The sequence below is a fragment of the Henckelia pumila genome, unplaced genomic scaffold (assembly GCF_033568475.1).
Source record: "Henckelia pumila isolate YLH828 unplaced genomic scaffold, ASM3356847v2 CTG_466, whole genome shotgun sequence".
NCBI classification, from domain to species: domain Eukaryota; kingdom Viridiplantae; phylum Streptophyta; class Magnoliopsida; order Lamiales; family Gesneriaceae; genus Henckelia; species Henckelia pumila.
The window spans coordinates 5,408,071-5,429,401 of NW_027331833.1; the positions used below are offsets into that span (position 1 = coordinate 5,408,071).

At 37.7% G+C, this 21,331-nt stretch overlaps 1 protein-coding gene across 1 annotated transcript; it reads left to right on the plus strand.

Moving 5' to 3' along the window:
- The first annotated feature begins 18,141 nt into the window (after positions 1 to 18,141).
- Positions 18,142 to 20,501, plus strand: LOC140872414 (ubiquitin-conjugating enzyme E2-17 kDa-like). Its single transcript, XM_073275207.1, has 5 exons — positions 18,142 to 18,266; positions 18,359 to 18,443; positions 19,715 to 19,842; positions 19,947 to 20,051; positions 20,142 to 20,501. The coding sequence occupies exons 2-5, from the start codon at positions 18,374 to 18,376 to the stop codon at positions 20,283 to 20,285; spliced, it is 447 nt and encodes a 148-aa protein (XP_073131308.1). The 5' UTR covers positions 18,142 to 18,266; positions 18,359 to 18,373; the 3' UTR covers positions 20,286 to 20,501.
- Positions 20,502 to 21,331: the final 830 nt, after the last annotated feature.

The window sequence follows — 21,331 nt, forward strand, 5'->3', positions numbered from 1 at the left end:
GGTACGACAGCCACGGGCCGCACCTGCGGCCGCTCCTCAAAATATTCCTGCCAGAATCACTTGATTGGAGCAAGATATGGAGAAGTTCTGCTACCGTACAGATGTGTTCATTGGCTTCAAGATGGATTTCACATCTGTATTGGCGCAGCGCTTTCCCGCCACTTCCTCTGATGATGCTCCATTTCCTCAGCACCCTACATGGCCTGCACAGTACCTACCACCAACGGCCAACCTCGAGGATTCTGATGCAGGCGATGACCACTGACAGTCGTTGATAAGTGTGTTTAGTATGCATTAGTTTATAGCATTTCATGTGTTAGTTTGCATGCATTTAAGTGATTTTCGTAAGTTTTGTTAGCATTTTATTTTATGTGTTTGATTTGGATTCACCTGGTTGAATTTTGTAGGAAATGAAAGAAAATTGGGATTTCTGTGCGTCCAAGCTGCGCGCACGCGAGAAAGAGTCTCGCGCGTGCGCAGAAGGAAAAGTCAGAGGTTTCCAGGGCGAGGCGCGCGCGGGTGAGCTCATGTCCCGTGCGTGCGCCGAAGAAATTTCCAGAGAATCTCGAGAGAAGTCGCGTGCGCGCGAGCTCTTTCCTCGCACGCGCGCGAGGCATTTGAAGTCACTGTTCTTTTAAGCTGCGCGCGCGCGAGACTGCTTAAGCACGCGCGCGCGTGTTCGTGACCTAGTTTTCGAATTTAATATTATTTTGAAGGAATTTTATTCGGCGCGGTCATATATATAGAATTTGGATGCCTTTGTTAAGGACTTTTGGATCTTTTTGGAGTACGGGAAAAGCTTGCGGCGGCTAGGGAGCAAAGTTCTTCAGATTTTATTTTATTCGAGTGTTTTTTTTACTTTATGTTTTAAAACTTGGATTATTGAATCATGTTTATTAGTGAGTAGTTTTTTCTTTCGATCAAGGCCACGTGATTGGGCCAGACAGTTTATGAAAAAAACTTGGTTTATTTATTTGAGATTTTCAGACTTAATTGAGTTTATTGATTATCAAATTTATCTTCGTCTTACAAATTTCTTGGCCAGTTATTTGTTTGCTTGTTAATCGATTCCAAGTCGACAGAGGAGGTTTCGAATTCGATCACTTTGATTTTCAACATAGTGTAAAATTGACTAGAAATAGAATTCGGTTTCATTATGCGGTTTAGGGGTTAACTGAATTTTCACAGTGATTATGCATTCAAATTTGATTAGAATTACGAAAGATTAGTTCATCAAGATTTGAATAGGTTTGATTGTTCTAGAAATAGTCCTTCGAACAAATTAGGAAAATTCCCGTGAATTATGATTAAGTCTGATATCTTAGATCGATTGCTTGTTGCATGAATTGTCTGGTACCTACGTGTGTCCTTGATCGAATTTTTCCAAAATTTTACGTAATTCAAAGTTTACAACTGCGTTATAATTTGCGTTCTAATTAATTTGATATTATTGCAATTTTATTATTTTTATCTAAAATCTGAAATCATCTTTATTCATTAGTCTAGATTAAGTAAAGATAAATAGATTTTGGTAATCATATTTTTACAGTCCCTGTAGGTTCGACATCTGGACCTTAGTCCACTTTATTATAATTTGACCTGGTTCACTTGGCAGTAGAATTTATTCATACCGAAAAAGCCGGTCAAGTTTTTGGCACAGTTGCCGGGGACTGTTTTTGATATCAAAATTTTTATTTCACTTGAGATTAGACATTACTTACTTTCTTAAAATTCTGACCTTAATTTCTTGGTGATCTTCAGGTACCTTCTGTTGTGTATGCATAAAACTCGATCAAAGACATTACTACCACTTGATTTGGAGATCGAGCGCACACTTAGCAGGATCCGAAAAGCTAAGAAATCTTTCAATCTTGAACTAGATTCAGAATCTGAATCTGAAGTAGAGATGGCAGACAACCGTACTGTATGGGATATTATCCTTCCGCCAACTGAAGGTTATGGATCTAGCATAGTTCGCCCCGCTGTTGAGGCAAACAATTTCGAGCTGAAGCCCTCTACTATTCAGCTGCTTCAATTGCAAGCTAGATTCGGGGGTTCATCTGTAGAAGACCCTTACGCTCATCTGGAGCTTTTTCTGTCGATCTGCGACACGTTCAAGGTGAATGGGGTATCATCTGATGGAGTGCGACTGCGGTTATTCCCATTCTCTCTACAAGGAGAAGCTGCTGAATGGCTAGATGATCTGCCTGCTGGCTCTATTACTACATGGGATCAACTTGTTCAGATCTTTCTGAATAAATATTTTCCGCCCACAAAGATGGCAAAACTGTTCTCTGATATCATATCATTCAGGCAGAAGGAAGCTGAATCGTTAAATGCTGCTTGGACTCGATTCAAAAAGATGTTGAGGATGTGTCCTCAACATAATCTCACTCAAAGCCAGCAGACTCAGACTTTTTACAATGGGGCTGATCAATCTGTTCGCTCCATGTTAGATGCTGCTGCCAACGGAAGCCTATTCAGAAAGACACCGGCAGAGGCATGGGAAATTATAGGAAATATGGCTGAGAGCAACATTGGATGGCCAGATGCTAAAAAAGAGAGGAAAGCTAGAGTTCTTGAAGTCGATGCACTAACATCACTTAATGCCAAGATCGATGCACTTACCCATCAGATGGCAGTTATGCAGACATCTTCAGCCAATCAAGTGCAAGTCCAACAGCCTGACGAACAACAAGTATTTGAAGTTGATGCAGCGAACTTTATGGGAAATCAAGGGAGACAGCAATACAATCCATACAGCAACACTTACAATCCTGGCTGGAAAAACCATCCAAACTTCGCTTGGAAAGCTGCAGATCCTACAGCTAACACATCGAAGCCAGTAGAGAAGAAGCCCTCTTTTGAAGAAATTATGATGAAATATGTAGCTGGTACTGAGAACCGTCTACAGAATCAAGAGGCAATGTTATAGAAATTAGAGACACAGATGAGTCAGATAGCTACACAGCTATCAACTAGGCTAGCAGGATCGTTGCCTAGCAATACTGAGAGGAATCCAAAGGATGTCAATGCTATTCTGGCGGTAACTAGATCGCAAGCAGATACTGATGCAAAGAATACTGAGGATGAAGAAGCAAGTGACCTAGTCAAGGAAAAAGAGCTGGATGAAGCACCAAAGCAGGCAGACTCCACGCCTACAGGCAAGAAAGGTAAGTCCTCTCACTCATCTATTATTGAGAAGATTGACTTGAGTAAACTTCCCTTCCCCCAGAGAGCAAAGCAAATGCAATTGGATAATCAATTTGCAAAATTCCTAGAGATTTTCAAAAAGCTTCATATTAATATTCCCTTTGCAGACGCTTTAGCTCAAATGCCTAGTTATGCAAAATTTTTAAAAGAGATTTTGTCTAACAAAAGAAAACATGTGGATTTTGAAACTGTTAAGTTGTCGGAAGAGTGTTCTGCCATTTTACAAAATAAACTCCCTCCGAAACTTAAGGATCCCGGTAGCTTTTCAATCCCATGCACTATTGGAAAATTATTTTTTAATAAGGCTTTATGTGATCTAGGTGCAAGTATAAATCTTATGCCTTATTCATGTTTTGAAAAGCTAGGAATTGGTGAAGTTAAGCCAACTACTATTTCCCTACAATTAGCTGATAGATCTATAAAATATCCAAGGGGAATTGTAGAGGATGTGTTGGTGAAGGTTGATAAGTTTATATTTCCAGTAGATTTTGTTGTGCTTGATATGGAAGAGGATCGTGAGATATCTCTCATTTTGGGTAGACCATTTTTAGCCACTGGAAAGGCTTTGATTGATGTGCATAAGGGAGAATTGATATTGCGTATGAATGATGAGAAAGTAATTTTTAATGTTTTTCATGGCATTCTATATCCTGCAGACAATTCTGACTGTTTCAGAATTGATGTTACTGATGATTTGGTTGAGTGTTCTATGCAGGAACAGTTGTCGGTGGATCCATTAGAAATATGTTTGACAGGTACAACTGATGAAGAACAGGTTAGCGAGGATGTTCATGAAGTAGCACGGTATTTGGATTGGAGTCTACCCTTCGACAGACTCATCAATACCAAGATGGGAGAGCTCAACCATACTCCAAAACCGCTGAAGCCATCCATCGAAGAGCCCCCTACTCTTGAACTTAAACCACTTCCATCTCATTTGAAGTATTTGTATTTATTAAAGAACAATAAACTGCCAATAATTTGTTCATCTTCTTTGACAGGTTGCGAGGAGGAAAAGTTGCTACGTGTGATCCGAGAACACATAAGATCCATAGGTTGGAGTTTGGCCGATCTTAAGGGTATTAGTCCAACCATGTGCATGCACAAAATCTTGATGGAGGCGGAACATAAGACATCGACTCAACCACAGAGGCGACTTAACCCAGCAATGCAAGAGGTAGTGAAAAAGGAGGTAATCAAGCTCCTTGATGCAGGTATTATCTACCCTATATCTGATAGTGAATGGGTGAGTCCAACTCAAGTAGTGCCTAAAAAGGGAGGGATGACTGTAATTAAAAATTCCAACAATGAATTGATTCCTACAAGAACTGTTACGGGGTGGCGGGTTTGCATAGATTATAGGAAATTGAATGATGCCACCCGTAAGGATCACTTCCCCCTTCCCTTTATTGATCAGATGGTTGAGCGACTTGCAGGGCATGCGTTTTATTGTTTTTTGGATGGTTATTCCGGATATATGCAAATTCCTATAGCACCTGAGGACCAACACAAAACCACTTTTACTTGTCCCTATGGTACTTTTGCATATAAACGGATGCCATTTGGGTTGTGTAATGCCCCTGCCACTTTTCAGCGATGTATGATGGTTATTTTTCATGATATGGTTGAAAAGTTCATAGAAGTGTTTATGGATGATTTCTCTGTGGTAGGATCATCTTTTGATGCATGTTTGTTTAATCTGAAAAAAGTGTTGCAGAGATGTGAGGAGAGTAATTTGGTATTGAATTGGGAAAAATGCCACTTCATGGTGAAAGAGGGCATTGTTTTAGGCCATAAGGTGTCTGAGTTAGGTGTGGAAGTGGACAGAGCAAAACTTGAAGTAATTGAAAAACTTCCACCTCCCGCAAATTTGAAGGGCATTAGGAGTTTTCTTGGGCATGCTGGTTTCTATAGGAGATTTATTAAAGATTTTTCTTCTATTGCTAAACCCCTGACTAATCTGTTAATCAAAGAGGTGCCTTTTAATTTTTCCGCTGAGTGCTTGCAGGCTTTTAAAATTTTGAAGGAGAAATTAACAACTGCACCGGTGATAGTAGCACCTGATTGGAATCTGCCGTTTGAGTTGATGTGTGATGCCAGTGACACCGCATTGGGAGCCGTGCTTGGACAAAAGAGGGACAAGGCACTTCATGTGATTTACTACGCCAGTATCACCCTGTCAGCCGCCCAACTGAATTACGCGACTACTGAAAAAGAGCTTCTCGCAGTCGTATTCGCCTTGGATAAGTTCAGATCTTATTTGGTGGGAAGCAAAGTCATAGTTCACATGGATCACTCGGCCTTGAAATATTTGATGAGCAAAAAGGATGCTAAACCCAGGTTAATTCGTTGGGTTTTACTGTTGCAAGAATTTGATTTAAAAATTGTTGACATAAAAAGAGCTGAAAATCAAGTTGCGGACCACCTTTCTCGTTTGGAAAATCAAGGCGCTGAAACGCAGGTGATCCATGATGATTTTCCAGATGAGCAGTTGTTTGAGGTATCCAACCTACCATGGTATGCAGATATCGTTAACTATCTGTCAAGTAAGTTTATTCCCGCGCATTTAACTTATCAACAGAAGAAGAAATTCTTCTCTGAGTTGAAATATTTTTTGTGGGAAGACCCGTTTTTGTTTAAGATTTGTGCAGATGGTATCATTCGTAGGTGTATTCCAGCAGAAGAGGTAAGATCTATACTTTCACACTGTCACACAGGTCCGACTGGAGGTCACTTCGGTGCGGGTCGTACCGCCGCCAAAGTACTTCAGTCGGGATTTTATTGGCCTTCATTATTTAAGGATGCTTTTGCCTATATGATTGCTTGTAATGCTTGTCAGAAGGTTGGTAATATCTCTAGGAGACATGAGATGCCCCTCAATAATATTCTTGTATGTGAAGTTTTTGATGTGTGGGATATAGATTTCATGGGATCGTTTCCTGTGTCTGAAGGGAACAAGTATATTTTGGTTGCGGTCGATTATGTGTCTAAGTGGGTTGAAGCACTAGCTTGTAGGACGAATGACTCTAAGGTGGTTATAAAATTTTTCAAAAAATTCATATTTTCTAGATATGGTACCCCTAGAGCCATAATTAGTGATGGAGGAACCCACTTTTGTAACCAGCAATTTGAGAAGCTTTTGACAAAATATGGGGTTACTCACAAGGTGGCAACACCTTATCATCCCCAGACTAGTGGGCAAGTTGAAATTTCTAATAGGGAATTGAAAAGAATTTTGGAGAAAAGTGTGAATGCGAACAGGAAAGAGTGGTCAAATAAATTAGATGACGCGTTATGGGCCTATCGAACTGCTTTTAAAACACCTATAGGAACTTCTCCATTTAGGTTGTTATATGGTAAAACATGTCATCTTCCTGTTGAACTTGAACATAGAGCACTATGGTCTACTAAATTTCTGAATTTTGATGTGCAGGCTACAGGTGAAGAACGATTACTACAATTGAATGAACTTGAAGATCTCAGGTTGGAGGCCTATGAAAATGCCAGAATCTATAAGGAAAAGACCAAGAAGTGGCATGATCAGCGCATTGTCCCACGTGAATTCGAGGTAGGCCAAGATGTTTTATTATATAACTCACGCTTAAAGCTCATGCCAGGAAAGCTTCGTTCGAGATGGTCAGGACCGTATACTATCAAGCAAGTGATGCCGTATGGTACGGTAGAAATTTTTAGTCCGGCCATAGGAGCATTCAAAGTTAACGAACATAGGATAAAAATTTATCGAGGTGGTATCGTGGATCAGACACAGACCTCCGTCGACTTGCAAGACCCGACAAATTAAAGAGGGAGGTAGAGTCGGGCTATAGACTATAAATTTAGCGCTGGCTGGGAGGCAACCCAGTGTTTTAATTTTATTTATTTATTTATTTTTGTTTTGGTATTTTTAAGTGGTGTTATTATTCTTGCGAGGTATAGAGATTCTGCAATTTTGTACTGCGCACGCGCGAGCCCCTGTCTCGCGCGCGCGCAGGCTCGCGCTCCAGAGAACTCTAAAGGAATAGCGCTCGCGCGCGTGCAATTCAAGCGGTCAGAGACTAATATTGAAGTCTCGCGCGCGCGAGAGGCGCAGACGAAAACAAATCGGGACCTCTTCTTTTCTCTCCCACTTTCTTCTCCTTCTATTCTTCTTCTTCTCTCCAATAAACCATAAATCCCCAAATCTTTCCTCTCTAATTTCTCCATTGATTCTTGACATTATTGATCTTACATTGCAGATTTGTGGAGTTTATTATCGCGCTCAAGTTTAGGCCAGGAAATTTCTAAGGGAATCATTCATTTGTGCACTCCTCTTTACATCACCGCCACCCGCCGCCTCTGCTCCGGCCGACCACCACCATGCCTGCCAAAAGATTCCGTTCATCCGGCCCTATCGTCCCTAGCTCCTCATCCTCCGCTCAATTATCCAACAAGTTCGTCTCTTTGGAAGCCCAAGAAAGGTACGAACATGCTCGACTAAATCGAAATCCTATTGCTGAGCGGGGTATAACTATGGATTTTAATGAATTTGTTGCCTTGGGGATTATCAAGAGGAAATGGACCCTGTTTTGCAAAGAACCCGAACCAGCCATTATTTCGGTGGTTCGGGAATTTTATGCGAATGCCCCTGCCCGCGAGGATTCGAAAGCTGTTGTTAGGGGGAGACTTGTATCGTTTGATGTCGAATCATTGAATAGGTTGTTTGATACCCCCGTAGTGGATGATAGTCAATTTAGAAGTTTTAAGGCGAACCCAGATTATCCTTTGATGTTGAGAGAGATGTGTCATGCGGGTGTTCATTGGCACGACCCCCTCCGGGTCACTCATTTCCCGGAGCGTTTTCTAAAAATTGAGCCGGCGTTGTGGTATGAATTCATTGCCCGACGCCTTTTACCCGTGCTACACACCGTTGACGTGCAAGCCGATAGGGCTATTCTTGTTTATGCTATTACGAAGAGGTGGCCGGTTGATGTGGGCACTATTGTCCACGATTCCATTCAGTATTCGATGCGGAATCCGATGGTGGGCCTCTACTTCCCCCACACCATCACAGCCTTATATCGCCAGGCGGGCGTTCCGATTAGTCCCAATGAGGAGTGGCTCCCGGCATTCAAAACCGTCGATGAGAAGCTTGCTACTTCAAAGCAAGAAAATCGAAATTTGGAATTCTATGGCAGTCAGCCGCATGTCGGGAGTTCTTCTAGCAGTCAAAAACCGCCTCAGCTCACTCCTCCTTGTCGTACCGCGCAGGACATGGCTATTGAGAGCTCGGCTTTTGATCACTATGCCATGGGTTATTTTCAGGCTTCTTCCACTCATTTACATAATGTGGAAGACATTATGCGCAGCATGGCGACACAATTGGGACTTGATACATCGGGTTTTCTTGCGGCACCGCAATATCCACCTCCATTCCCATTCCAGTCTTCCGTCCCTTCCCAGTATGCTCCGCCAGCCCCACAGGACGCTTATGTTCCACAGCCTCCTCCAGAATACGAGGAGAATCCTGATGCTTTTGCACAACAGTAGACCAGGGGAGTCCCTTTTGCATTGTGCTTTCTGTTTTTCATTGCATATGTTCGTTGTTTTTTAGTTGTTTTTGTGTTTGTGTATCTCTGAAGCATTGTGGACAATGCTTTATTTAAGTTTGGGGGTGTTTAGTTTTTTAGTTTCGTGTTTTGTGGCATTCTGTTTGCATTCATTATGTCGTTAGTTGCATCTAATTCGTAAACATAGCATTTCATTTTGTAGTCAAGAAAGAATTGGATAGCATGGCCAATGATGCAACTATTGGATACCTGTCTGACCAATTTGAACTGGTGAAACCAATTAGATAAATGATCTCTGATAGACTCTGTCACTTGTGCTAGAATCTGAGTTTGAAAAATGCAAACATATAGATGATTGAGGCGTTGTTGAAATTTTTTGGGCCTAATTTTTCTTTCAATTAATTATCTCTAGTGCCCCTTTTTGAGCCTACACTTATATGAGTACTTGAGGTACATTTTCTGGTATTTGTGAAGATCATCATTCCTTGTTGATGATTTTTGAGTCTATGCACTGATTGAATTTGTATAAGTTGATGGTGAATTGAAACTTGTCTAGAACTAGTTCGAACACTCTTCGAGGCGCAATACGGGCAAAACTGTGATTAGGGATGATTTAGGCAATTTTTCTTTGAATCGTTTGAGCCTTTCAAGCTACCCATTAATACATTCTATCCCCAGTACCTTATTTGAGCTTTAATGAAATCGAATGACATGCGTGAAAACGTGTGATAAACCCCCATTCGTCATTTTTTTTCATGACCCTCTTTCACTACCAATTACGAGCTTAAACACTAATTTCCACCTTGACAGGAGTAAATTGCATGTTTGAATGATATATCCTCCGAAATTTGAATGTGAAAAGTGGAATTATGTGGAAAAAAAAAAGTGATAGCGTGGGTTAAAAAGGGAAATCTGGGAATGTGAGAATCAATGGTATGATGAAGTGATTTGGAATGAGAAAAGAAGAAGGAGGTGAAAAATAATATCGTAGTCATAATTTACTCCTTGCTTTGAATTTGTATCCTTCATTTGTAGCCATAAGCCAGGCCTAACATTATAAGCCTATTAAGACCTCTTGACCGAGTCACAGTTGCCCAATATACTAGTGGAGAAGAGTTGTTAGAATTTAGCATATGGATTGTTGATAGACACTATTGATGAATATGAATTTTTAATCAAAACACGCACACACTATTTTTCTTTGTATTAAGCTAATTGTGAGTGTGTCGTTACCTTCTTTTTGATCCCCTTGCTACCTTAAGAAGTCCTTTTGATATATGAATGTATGGATTGAATTTGGAAGAAGGCCCTTGGAACATGAGTTGAAGAGATTATAAGTTTATGCGGTGAACTAGTTTATTTATAAACTTTTATGTGTTAGTAGGTTTGATGAGATTGGATTTTAAAAATTTGTTTTCTTGCAGAGGCCATAGCTCCATAGTAGTTCTTGATTCTTGTTGTGTGTTTGTGTAGTCTTGCTCGAGGGCGAGTAAGGTTTAAGTTTGGGGGTGTTGATAAGTGTGTTTAGTATGCATTAGTTTATAGCATTTCATGTTTAGTTTGCATGCATTTAAGTGATTTTCGTAAGTTTTGTTAGCATTTTATGTTATGTGTTTGATTTGGATTCACCTGGTTGAATTTTGTAGGAAATGAAAGAAAATTTGGGATTTCTGTGCGTCCAAGCCGCGCGCGCGCGAGAAAGAGTCTCGCGCGTGCGCAGAAGGAAAAGTCAGAGGTTTCCAGGGCGAGGCGCGCCCGCCGAAGAAATTTCCAGAGAATCTCGAGAGAAGTCGCGCGCGCGCGAGCTCTTTCCTCGCACGCGCGCGAGGCATTTGAAGTCACTGTTTTTTAATCTGCGCGCGCGCGAGACTGCTTAGGCGCGCGCGCGCGTGTCTGTGACCTAGTTTTCGAATTTAATATTATTTTGAAGGAATTTTATTCGGCGCGGTCATATATATAGAATTTGGATGCCTTTGTTAAGGACTTTTGGATCTTTTTGGAGTACGGGAAAAGCTTGCGGCGGCTAGGGAGCAAAGTTCTTCAGATTTTTTTTTATTCTAGTATTTTTTTACTTTATGTTTTAAAACTTGGATTATTGAATCATGTTTATTAGTGAGTAGTTTTTTCTTTCGATCAAGGCCACGTGATTGGGCCAGACATTTTATGAAAAAAACTTGGTTTATTTATTTGAGATTTTCATACTTAATTGAGTTTATTAATTATCAAATTTATCTTCGTCTTACAAATTTCTTGGCCAGTTATTTGTTTGCTTGTTAATCGATTCCAAGTCGACAGAGGAGGTTTCGAATTCGATCACTTTGATTTTCAACATAGTGTAAAACTGACTAGAAATAGAATTCGGTTTCATTATGCGGTTTAGGGGTTAACTGAATTTTCACAGTGATTATGCATTCAAATTTGATTAGAATTACGAAAGATTAGTTCATCAAGATTTGAATAGGTTTGATTGTTCTAGAAATAGTCCTTCGAACAAATTAGGAAAATTCCCGTGAATTATGATTAAGTCTGATATCTTAGATCGATTGCTTGTTGCATGAATTGTCTGGTACCTACGTGTGTCCTTGATCGAATTTTTCCAAAATTTTACGTAATTCAAAGTTTACAACTGCGTTATAATTTGCGTTCTAATTAATTTGATATTATTGCAATTTTATTATTTTTATCTAAAATCTGAAATCATCTTTATTCATTAGTCTAGATTAAGTAGAGATAAATAGATTTTGGTAATCATATTTTTACAGTCCCTGTGGGTTCGACATCTGGACCTTAGTCCACTTTATTATAATTTGACCTGGTTCACTTGCCAATAGAATTTATTCATACCGAAAAAGCCGGTCAGTCGTCACCATAGGTATGTGTATTCCCTTGTTCTTTTATCGAATCACAGTACATTGGGGACAATTCACAAATCTAAGTTTGGGGGGATATTGATTGTTCTTTTGGTTTGGTTAATTTGTATGTTTGAGATTTTGTGAAATTGTTTACCTGATCTGCATATGTGTTTTATTTTTATTATTTATTTTATTGTTCATATTTGAGTTTAGTTTAAATAAAACAAAAAAAAATTAGAGTATGGGCCTGGGCCTCCAGAGCAGAAGGCCAGATGGGCCAGAAGCAGAGGGACGCACTAGCCCATTACATAAAAGGGCGCCCTTTTTGTAATGGTCCGGGTGTGTCCCATCTCTCGGGGGCCCGCGACCGTACTCATGATCTTCTCTCCCATGACAGGGAGTTTCATGCCCTCCCCAGGGATAGAACCTTGTACCTCCAGGTCAAGTACAAGTTCTTATCATCCCTGGTACCATTGAGCTAGTAGTCTTTCTTATTTTATTTTATGAGTGAGTCAAAGTTATGTTTTAGTAACCATAATAGGCCTGTGATGAGAAATTTGAAATTATTGTTTGCTGATGATTTATTTGAGAAGTAGAATCGGTGTCAGCTATATTTTATCTTGAGTTCTCTAAAAAAATATGCATGTAATTCCATGACCTTCAATACTCCTTATACTTAGAGAACAATTATGTTAATTTTGTGATGTGGATTAGAGAAATTCATTCTTAACTCTTGTGTTTTTTTCTTGAACTTGAGGTAGATTTTTATGAGCACAGCAATGATTTAGAGAATTTTTGAATCAATTGAGCCTTTTTAGCCACCCTATAATTGGGAAGTACGAAAAAAAATGAGTAGCTAAAAAGTGCAAAGAAAAATGTAATGGCACAAAAAGTAAGGTGAGGGTAGGCATTGGATTGTAATTCTAATCCACTTGAATACAAGACTATAAAGAAGGAGAATGTATAGTGTAGAAAGAAGCCTGATGCAAAATTTGGCAGTATTAATATATATATATTTTTTCTACTCGTACTTCTCAATATGATAAGAAAGCTTGATAAATCCTTATGCTTTAATCTTGATTTTTTTTATTGACTTTGATCTACTCTTGGATACTTGTTCTCCTGCCTAAATTATATTGAATCCAATGATAACCGAAAAGGTCATTTTGATATGTGCAATTAAAAACTGAACTTGGTTGATTGCGTTTTGAAACTTCAAGGCGGGATGAATGAATTTTTTAGGCTCACTGTGCATAATTTTATTCGGGTGTTAGGTTGGGCAGATGAGATAGGAAAATCACACACACACGAGAACTCTTGAGAATGATGTAGCAAACAAATGGACTGCATGAAGAAAAATAAATTTTGAGGACGACTGCATTAATGGATATCATGAATTGTATTTTGTGTGTTAGTTGTTTTGTTGGTGTCTTTTCTTTTCTCTTCTTTCTAATCTATTTTTGCTCGGGACTAGAAAATATTTAATTTTGGAGGGATTTGATAAGTGCAATTTTTGTACTTATATTTTATATGATTTAACTTGGATTTTGTTATGTATCGAGCGATATTATGTGTGTTTGTGTTTGTTTTTGTCATTTGCAGTAATTTAGGCAACAATAATTTTTTTGCTATGTAAATGAAGTGAAAAAGATGAAATGAGGAGAAACAGACAAGATTGAAGAAAAAAGGAAGTGCGAAAAACAAAATCGAAACACGAAATAACTGTCACACAGGGCGCACCCACGCCCTAACATAAGTGCACACGAGCTAGGCGAGTGAGTTTTCGAATAAAATTTTACGCCGATCAGCGCACCCGCTCCTAGGAGCAAGCGTACCCACACTCATGAAGAGAAGTGCGCGGTGCACCCGCGCCCTGACTGAATAAAATGCAACGCATCCGTGCTGGAGTTTGTAATATTTTTGAAAATTTTTATTGGCGGACTTAAAATGGGATTTCTTGTCATATTTGTGGGATATCGAAGGTTTGCAGCAGAAAGGACGGCTAGGAGACTTTTTGAGCGCACAAGAGCAAGAGAACTCGGTACGAAGATGGAAGACGGTGACATCCGGGGACGGAGAAGCTTATTCTAACTTCATTCTTGGTACTCTTTGATTATATATTTTTGCTTTGATGAATTTTTGTAAGAACATGCTTAGTTTTATTTTTAAATTCTTCATTACTAATCTTTTAGTCTAGAGGGTAGATGGATCTTGACTTGAACCATGATTTTGATGTTTTGATTTATATATTTGAATTTTTCGCATAGCTTATTATTTTTTTCTTGTTCTTAATGCTTTCAATTTATTGGTCATAAATTGAATGATTTATTGTTTACAATTCATCACTCGGGAGAGTGAATTTTGAATACGGCTTGAGTGTAGACGGATCTTGACTTGAACCCATGATTTTGATGTTTTGATTTATATATTTGAATTTTTCGCATAATTTATTTGTTTTTTCCTTGTCTTAATGCTTTCAATTTATTGGTCATAGATTGAATGATTTATTGTTTAGAATTCATCACTCGAGAGAGAGGAAATTTTGAATACGACATAGAAAAATACATTATTGGTGTTTATATTTTTTGGAAGGCATATAACTATATTAAAGACATTAGAAGAATTATTGTGCTATTTACCGGATTTAATATTCAATCTTTGATAGGAATATTGAGGATAATATTAGATATCTTCTAGTATCACTTGAGAAATGGAGTAGGAAATAATTGGATTCTTTCCTAATAAACTAGAATAATTTATAATTAAGAAATCAATAGGAATTAATCATGGTGGATAATCAAGTGAAGTTGAACATCTAGAATTTATTCTCATTGATATTCTCATTGATATTTTGTCTTGCGAATTCCTTGTTATTTAATTTAATTTGTCGCAAGCTTTTAGTTAATCAATACCAACTCATTTTCGTAGCTCTAAATAGGATTGAGATTTTATTAGTTACAAATATTTAATATAATATCATTGTATTCATTCTCTGTGGGATCGACTTGGACTTAACTTCTGTATTAAAACTTGACACTTACTCTTGCGAGCAAAAATCACGCAACAGACATGCAGAAGATCAAGAGACGTTTGAGACAAGCATTTATGAAGACATCAGGACAAACGTTACTCGAACATGTCTATATTTAAAAGGATGCTAACAAGAAAAATAACGAGAGACATACACAACAGCTTACAAGCAATGTAAGCATTCATCGAGCACTTTTCACGAAATACCTTACTTGCTTGCTCACATTGCTCACTCATCAAATACATATATCAGATCTTCAAGGATCACGAAGGACGAAGAAACAACTCCCAACTATTTACCTTAGATCATGGAGAAGAGGAGTTGTTAACCTGTTTGAATTCATTCAAACTGATTACACTTCACTTGTTGCTTTGGTGTTAAGACTTGCTGTCTTAACTTGTATTGTGTTCTTGGAGTTTTGATCTAGACAAAGGATAATTCTTACGATTGAAGTGCGTGTATTACTAGACGATGTAATAACTCAAGTCTTCTAGTATAACCTTCCCTGTGAGAAAGAATGAGTGACGTAGGAGCAGTTAAATCTCCAAACATCCATAAACATATATGTGTTTACATTCCAGTCAAGTCATTCTACATATATGTTCGATCTGTTAGTTGGCATATTTCCGCACATATATTTGTTGCCTAATTAACTTTGACAAGTGAGAATGACTAGAGACCAGTTTTTGATAAAAACTAAACTCATTCTCAAAGATTCAAGCATTCAACTACTCGACCGAAGATTTTTCTAACATTGAACTTCTCTTATTCTTTGAGTATAGAAGTCTTCTTCAAGCAAGAAATCGATCCTAACAATGGTTAAACATGATTAAGGAATTTTAATATAAATTAACCAAGTGATTAATCGGATTAGAAATATGAAATCAGGACTTCAAAATCACCGAAGAGATCGGACCTTCCAAAGTGGTTTCGGAAGCACCGAACCATAGCAGTTGAGATCGGAAGCAAAGGGTGAGTTCGAACCTTCCGAAGGTTAGGAAATGCACACTAGTGACGTGTCGCTAATGTTTGGACACGCAGACATATGCATTAGATCGGAGCTTACGAAGTAGAGATCGGAGCTTTTAAACTGGACAATTCTGAACGTGGCATGCATGTAGAGATCGGAGCTTCCAAACGTTGCATATAAATAGGACATCCAAGAATCAAAATTCTTGCTCATTCACAAATTTTTGCTCTCTTTTCTTGGTGTTTCTTGGGCGTTTCCAGCCATCTAGGCTAGGTACGGGCGGTAGCGAGGCTCTTCTGAAGTCGTAACATAGTTGTACCCAGGAGTTAGGGCTTTCAACAGCAAAAGGCTGACGAAGGACTACCCTAGATATCTAGTAGTATTAGGGAGTATCTATTAGCTTAGTTAAGGTTTTTAGATCACTAACAATGATATGGTAAATATTGGCTTGTAGGCTCGGATCCTAGACTGCTGCTACTAGGACTGCCTTAGTGAGGTACGTAAGTACTGACCGAGATTTTCAGCGAGTATACATGTTTATATGTTGCATTTTATGTGTCATAATATATGTTTTACTGCTTTGATATATTATGTTCCATGTGCATATTCATGTTGAGCTGAGCCTCCTTCGAGGTAGCCTTTGTAGTAGGATCACTCAGCCTTATATTTCTTTTTATATTGTCTGACACCGAGAGACGCCGTGTTGACGAAGACTGACACTACGGTGGTTCGAACGAGTGTGTGGATGTACCCAGCGGAGTTGACTCCAGATGATACTACATACTCATTGGCGCCCAGACTGAGCAGATATTGAGATAACCAGTACCTAGTCATTTGCATGCATCACACTAGGTTTGTTTACTCATGCTTATCTTATATCGTAAGTCTCTCACGTCCAGTATTTTATTTTTTGGACACCCTATCCGACCGGGCAGGTCTCAAGTTGTCGATGTCGGTAGGTCGAGATAGGATTGAGAGATGGTGTTGTGGAAATAGTGAGTTTCCATTAGTTCAATAGTGTTATTACTGGTCATTCGATATAGTTGTTTAAATAGTTATTACATTTGGTTTTAGTTACCGGTTGTATACCACCGGTTTGGTTTGTAGATACAGTTTTAGTTTTCGTTGTTTTATCTATTGCTTAAATTATCTTGATTGCATGCTTATTAAAATTAATAGTATGTAATCTGGGTAGGGTCACTACAAATGATCTTTTTGAAATGTTAAAAATGATTTGGTAAGTAATTAAACAAATTCCAAAGACCCTCTTGGTCAAACTATATAATAACTGAATTAAGTATACACGCACTACCTATGATTAAATTAATTAGATAACATAATAGTAACAATATTAATACATAATATAATATTATTTCAAAGCATCTTGTCTATTTTAATTACGTAACATAATACTTTAGTAACATATCATGAAAGCAACAACATTTTTTTTTTGACTAGATAAGCAACAACAGTTTTGCTATAAGTCATAGGTGGAATGGTGCGTGACTATGAGGGTCAACCGATTGTTGTATTTGGAAAAAAGATTGAAAGACCTCACTCAGTTACATGTGCGAAACTTTTGGCTATTGTCTTTGGCATCCAAGATTGCACAGGAGCATGATCTACAAATCAACTAAGGTCACATCCGATTTTTTTTAATTTTTTAAATTGTGTAAGCAGAATTGCGGCCCGAAAAAGATCGTAGCTATGTTGGAAATATTGCATTAGATATTAAAAGAGTTTTGGCCCAACACACAAGCTTATCTTTAAATGATCACAGTATGCGAACACCTAATATGGTGGCACATATGCTTGTTTTTTTTTGTTATTTTTTCTCAGTCCTCTTTCATGTGAATGATAGATAATTTTTCTTTTCGGTTAATAAATCTGGTAATTAAATATATTTTCCCACAGTAATAAAATTACGAGTTTACTAGTAAAACAAAATACGCAAACACTCTCATAATCCCATTTCATGTGATTAATTTTGTAAGATGGATTTCTAATACACTCTAATAATCCCATTTCATGTGATTAATTTTGTAAGACGGATTTCTAATACGACATAATTCAAAACAAAATATATTTTTTATGTCAAAATTAATATTTTACTTTAAGTATGGATCGAGTCAATTTATTTTAGATTTGTGAGATCGTATTACATGAAATTTATTATAGTAAATATCGAATTTTACATATTATATATCACAAAATCTCTTATAAGACCGTCTTACGAATAATTTTGATAAAACGAATTTTAAAAAATATTATTTTTTATATCAAAAATATTATTTTTTATATGTTCATAAATCGAGTTGATTCGTTTCAAATAGAAACCCTACATTATATGTGTGTTAAAATATATTGAAACAAAAATATAGATTTTATCAAGTTTGTTAATATGTTGCTTTCGAGCAAAATGTGGATATACTCAAAGTGGATCCCACAGATAAATTGGGAATCAACCAATCGACAGGTGACTATCAACACGATGATTCAATGAATTTTTACAAAAAGAAAAAGGAAAGATTCTCCAATAATTCTATAAAACTCATTTCTTTACGTTGCATTTAATTTCTCTGCAAATTTTCCCATTCACGACGGAAAGGCTCTCCCCAAGATTTGCGCCGGCCGGAGGACCCTCTTTTTTCCTGGTATGATTCAAAGCAAAGTTACCCAATTTTTCTGTGTATATTTTCTGAAATTTTCGTTAAGGAAGATGGATTGGCGTCGATTTTTTATGCAGTTTTAAGAATCGCCGATGGCTTCGAAGCGGATCTTGAAAGAGCTCAAGGATCTTCAAAAGGATCCTCCTACCTCTTGCAGTGCTGGTATATTACTATTATTTAAGATTTTTTTAAAAAAAATTGTGAAGATGATTTTTTATTTTGATTTGTCTACGCAAGTGGGTTTTTTTAGAACACAAAGTTTTTGTTTTATGTTTTTAGATTATAGAGCCATATTGGGAGATCAAAAGGTGAAAATGATAAAATTTCGTCTTTGTTCTGATTTATAAATGGTCAAATTTTAACTTGTAATTTTCTGGTCAGTTTTGCTCCAGAATTGTCTTAGTTTCTTATTGATCTTTTACGGGAGAATTTTTGCTGAATTTAATTTAAAATGTTGTATAGTCTATTCTTTTCTCTGTTTAGATCGACAATTCATGGAGCACAAGTGAAAATAGCTTCAAAGTTCAAATCTTTAAGTTGTTTTTGTTTTTGTTTGCTTGACGGTTGGATTGGTGATGCGTAGTGAGTTGGAAAACTCTACTGGAATGGTAATGTTACAAATATAAGTATACAACTATACATATGTTGGCCCATGGGAAACATTTTCATTTCTGTGTGAGTCACTTAATCTTCTTGATGATAGATGAATTCTAAGAATTTTGTTGAGGTTTGACTTTAATTCAAATTCAAATAAGAATGAATGGGAAAAAAAATTCTGATTAGGTGTTTGAGTAGATTCAGTAGCTTGGCAGCGATTTGTTCCAATCGACGTGTGTAGTCAGAGATAGTTTGGGATAAAATTCTGCGAATATGTTGCTTAGGTATGATGGATAACAAGTCCTGGACAAGGTTTTTGATGTAATCAGTCGTTTTTCTTGAAAATACTTGTGATACTGTTGTCGAAGACTTGATCAGAATCTGTTATTGAGATTATTATTTAGTTTTTTTCTACTCTAAGGCAGTGTTTGTTAAGGAAAAAGCAAACACTACCCAAGTATAGGTCAGATCGTGAGATGGACAAAAATAACACAGATGGTACTTTGAAAATAAGCTCTCCATTTATTCTTATTGTTCATAAATGTATCATTTGCAATTTTGCATGTATACTCATGCTGCATGCACTCAAAAGTTTCCTGGTTATTGTTCAGTCGGTGAAGAGTGAAATATGATCAAATACTTCGGATCAAGATTTTTGGTAGTGGTACATTTCTCATGTGTGCATGACTGCATGCGCCTAAATTTTCTATCTTTACTTTCTTCGTCATCTGTATAGTCAAGATTGTGCATGAACATTCTTTACGTTTACAGGGAGAAAACTTGAGACTTCTCTTTGTATATGCTAATTCTTGCTTTCCTGTTGATATGAATTCCAGGTCCTGTTGCTGAGGACATGTTTCACTGGCAAGCGACAATCATGGGTCCTCCAGACAGTCCATATGCCGGCGGGGTTTTCCTGGTTACCATTCATTTTCCGCCAGACTACCCTTTCAAGCCTCCTAAGGTGTTTTTACTTTTTAGCGCCTAACACCGTGCTTTATTTTTCATTATTAGCAATCTTTTGAACCAAAATGTGTATTCATTAAAATTCATCTTAATAATTTGCAGGTTGCTTTCAGGACAAAAGTTTTCCATCCAAATATAAACAGCAACGGAAGCATATGCCTCGATATATTGAAGGAGCAGTGGAGCCCTGCCTTAACCATTTCAAAGGTTCATTGTGTTTATCTCACTAGTTTGTAAAGGCTGATTCATCCTGATATTTTAATATTCAAGTTCCCAAAAATTCAAACTTCGTTTCAGGTGTTACTTTCTATCTGCTCTTTGTTAACGGACCCGAACCCTGATGATCCTTTGGTACCTGAGATTGCACATATGTACAAAACGGACCGGAGCAAGTACGAGACCACTGCAAGGAGCTGGACTCAGAAATACGCTATGGGTTGAGTGCCTTTTTGTATTTGTAAGTGGGGGTCCATTGATGTACTCGAGCTTCTTTTAAAAGTAATTTGGTCTCTGTCAGAAACAGTTGCATTTATCTTTGGTGTCCTAAATTTTATCTAAACTACGGTCCAAGACATGCCGGATGAAATCAGAAGGACTTGTGTTGCATTCTAGTTGTTTGAAATGCTTGTTTCTATATATACCCCGTGCTTGCTAGTATATGCTCCTTTCGTATTAAACTAATCGTGTTTATTCATTCTGTTGACATCATTTTATGTTGCCTATTTAGTCGAACGCAAAGTGAAATCTTGAAAATGTTGGAAAAAGTACTGATATTGAAGCTTAAATTTTTGGGCTCTGGTTTTTTTATACGTGCATGGTCCCTTTGCTTTGCAAGAAGTTAAGTAGTGAGAAATGTTGAAAGTCATCTGTGTACTATGTGTATGTCATTGTTGGTGTCAAGGATAGTGCAATCCGATCGGCCGAATCAGGTTGTAAGGTATGGGGAGAGCTTCAAGGGATGGTTTTCTATGATATCATATCATTCTCACATATTCTCTCATACGCCACCGTGGAAAATTTCACCAAATGAATCTCAAAATGTCGGTTTTGAAGAATCTGAATCCGATAGAGAGAGTCGATAACACCAATGTCAAGGTTCCGTTCTCAAATTCCAACACACTCGATGCAACTTGAGATATAAAATATTAACCTCAAGGATGATGATAAGTATGAAAAAGAAATAAATTCTCTCATAATAAATTTAAGGTGATATATGGTCAATCGAGGAGGAGAAGTGTCTTGCAAGAGCTTGAAGTTCTACTACCAATGATATAAAAGTTGGTATCACTAAAAAAAAAAAAAGCATTTTTAACAAAGTATCGCCACCTGCTATAATATTTATGATCAAAGTGTGAGAATTCCAGCGAGAGAATGGACTGCAATAAAGTCGCATTATCAAGTTTTTGGGATGGTATAACAATTCCCTCAACAATCCGGCTATTAGTCAAAGTGACGTGGATGTTTTACCTACTGAACATGAGATGTGG

What these genes read in the sequence shown, in the direction of transcription:
- LOC140872414 (XM_073275207.1), top strand. Translation starts at nt 18,374, where the DNA reads ATGGCTTCGAAGCGGATCTTGAAAGAGCTCAAGGATCTTCAAAAGGAT. An exon ending in TCCTACCTCTTGCAGTGCTG is followed by an intron (nt 18,444 to 19,714) that starts GTATATTACTAT and finishes TATGAATTCCAG; the next exon opens with GTCCTGTTGCTGAGGACATG. An exon ending in CTGCCTTAACCATTTCAAAG is followed by an intron (nt 20,052 to 20,141) that starts GTTCATTGTGTT and finishes ACTTCGTTTCAG; the next exon opens with GTGTTACTTTCTATCTGCTC.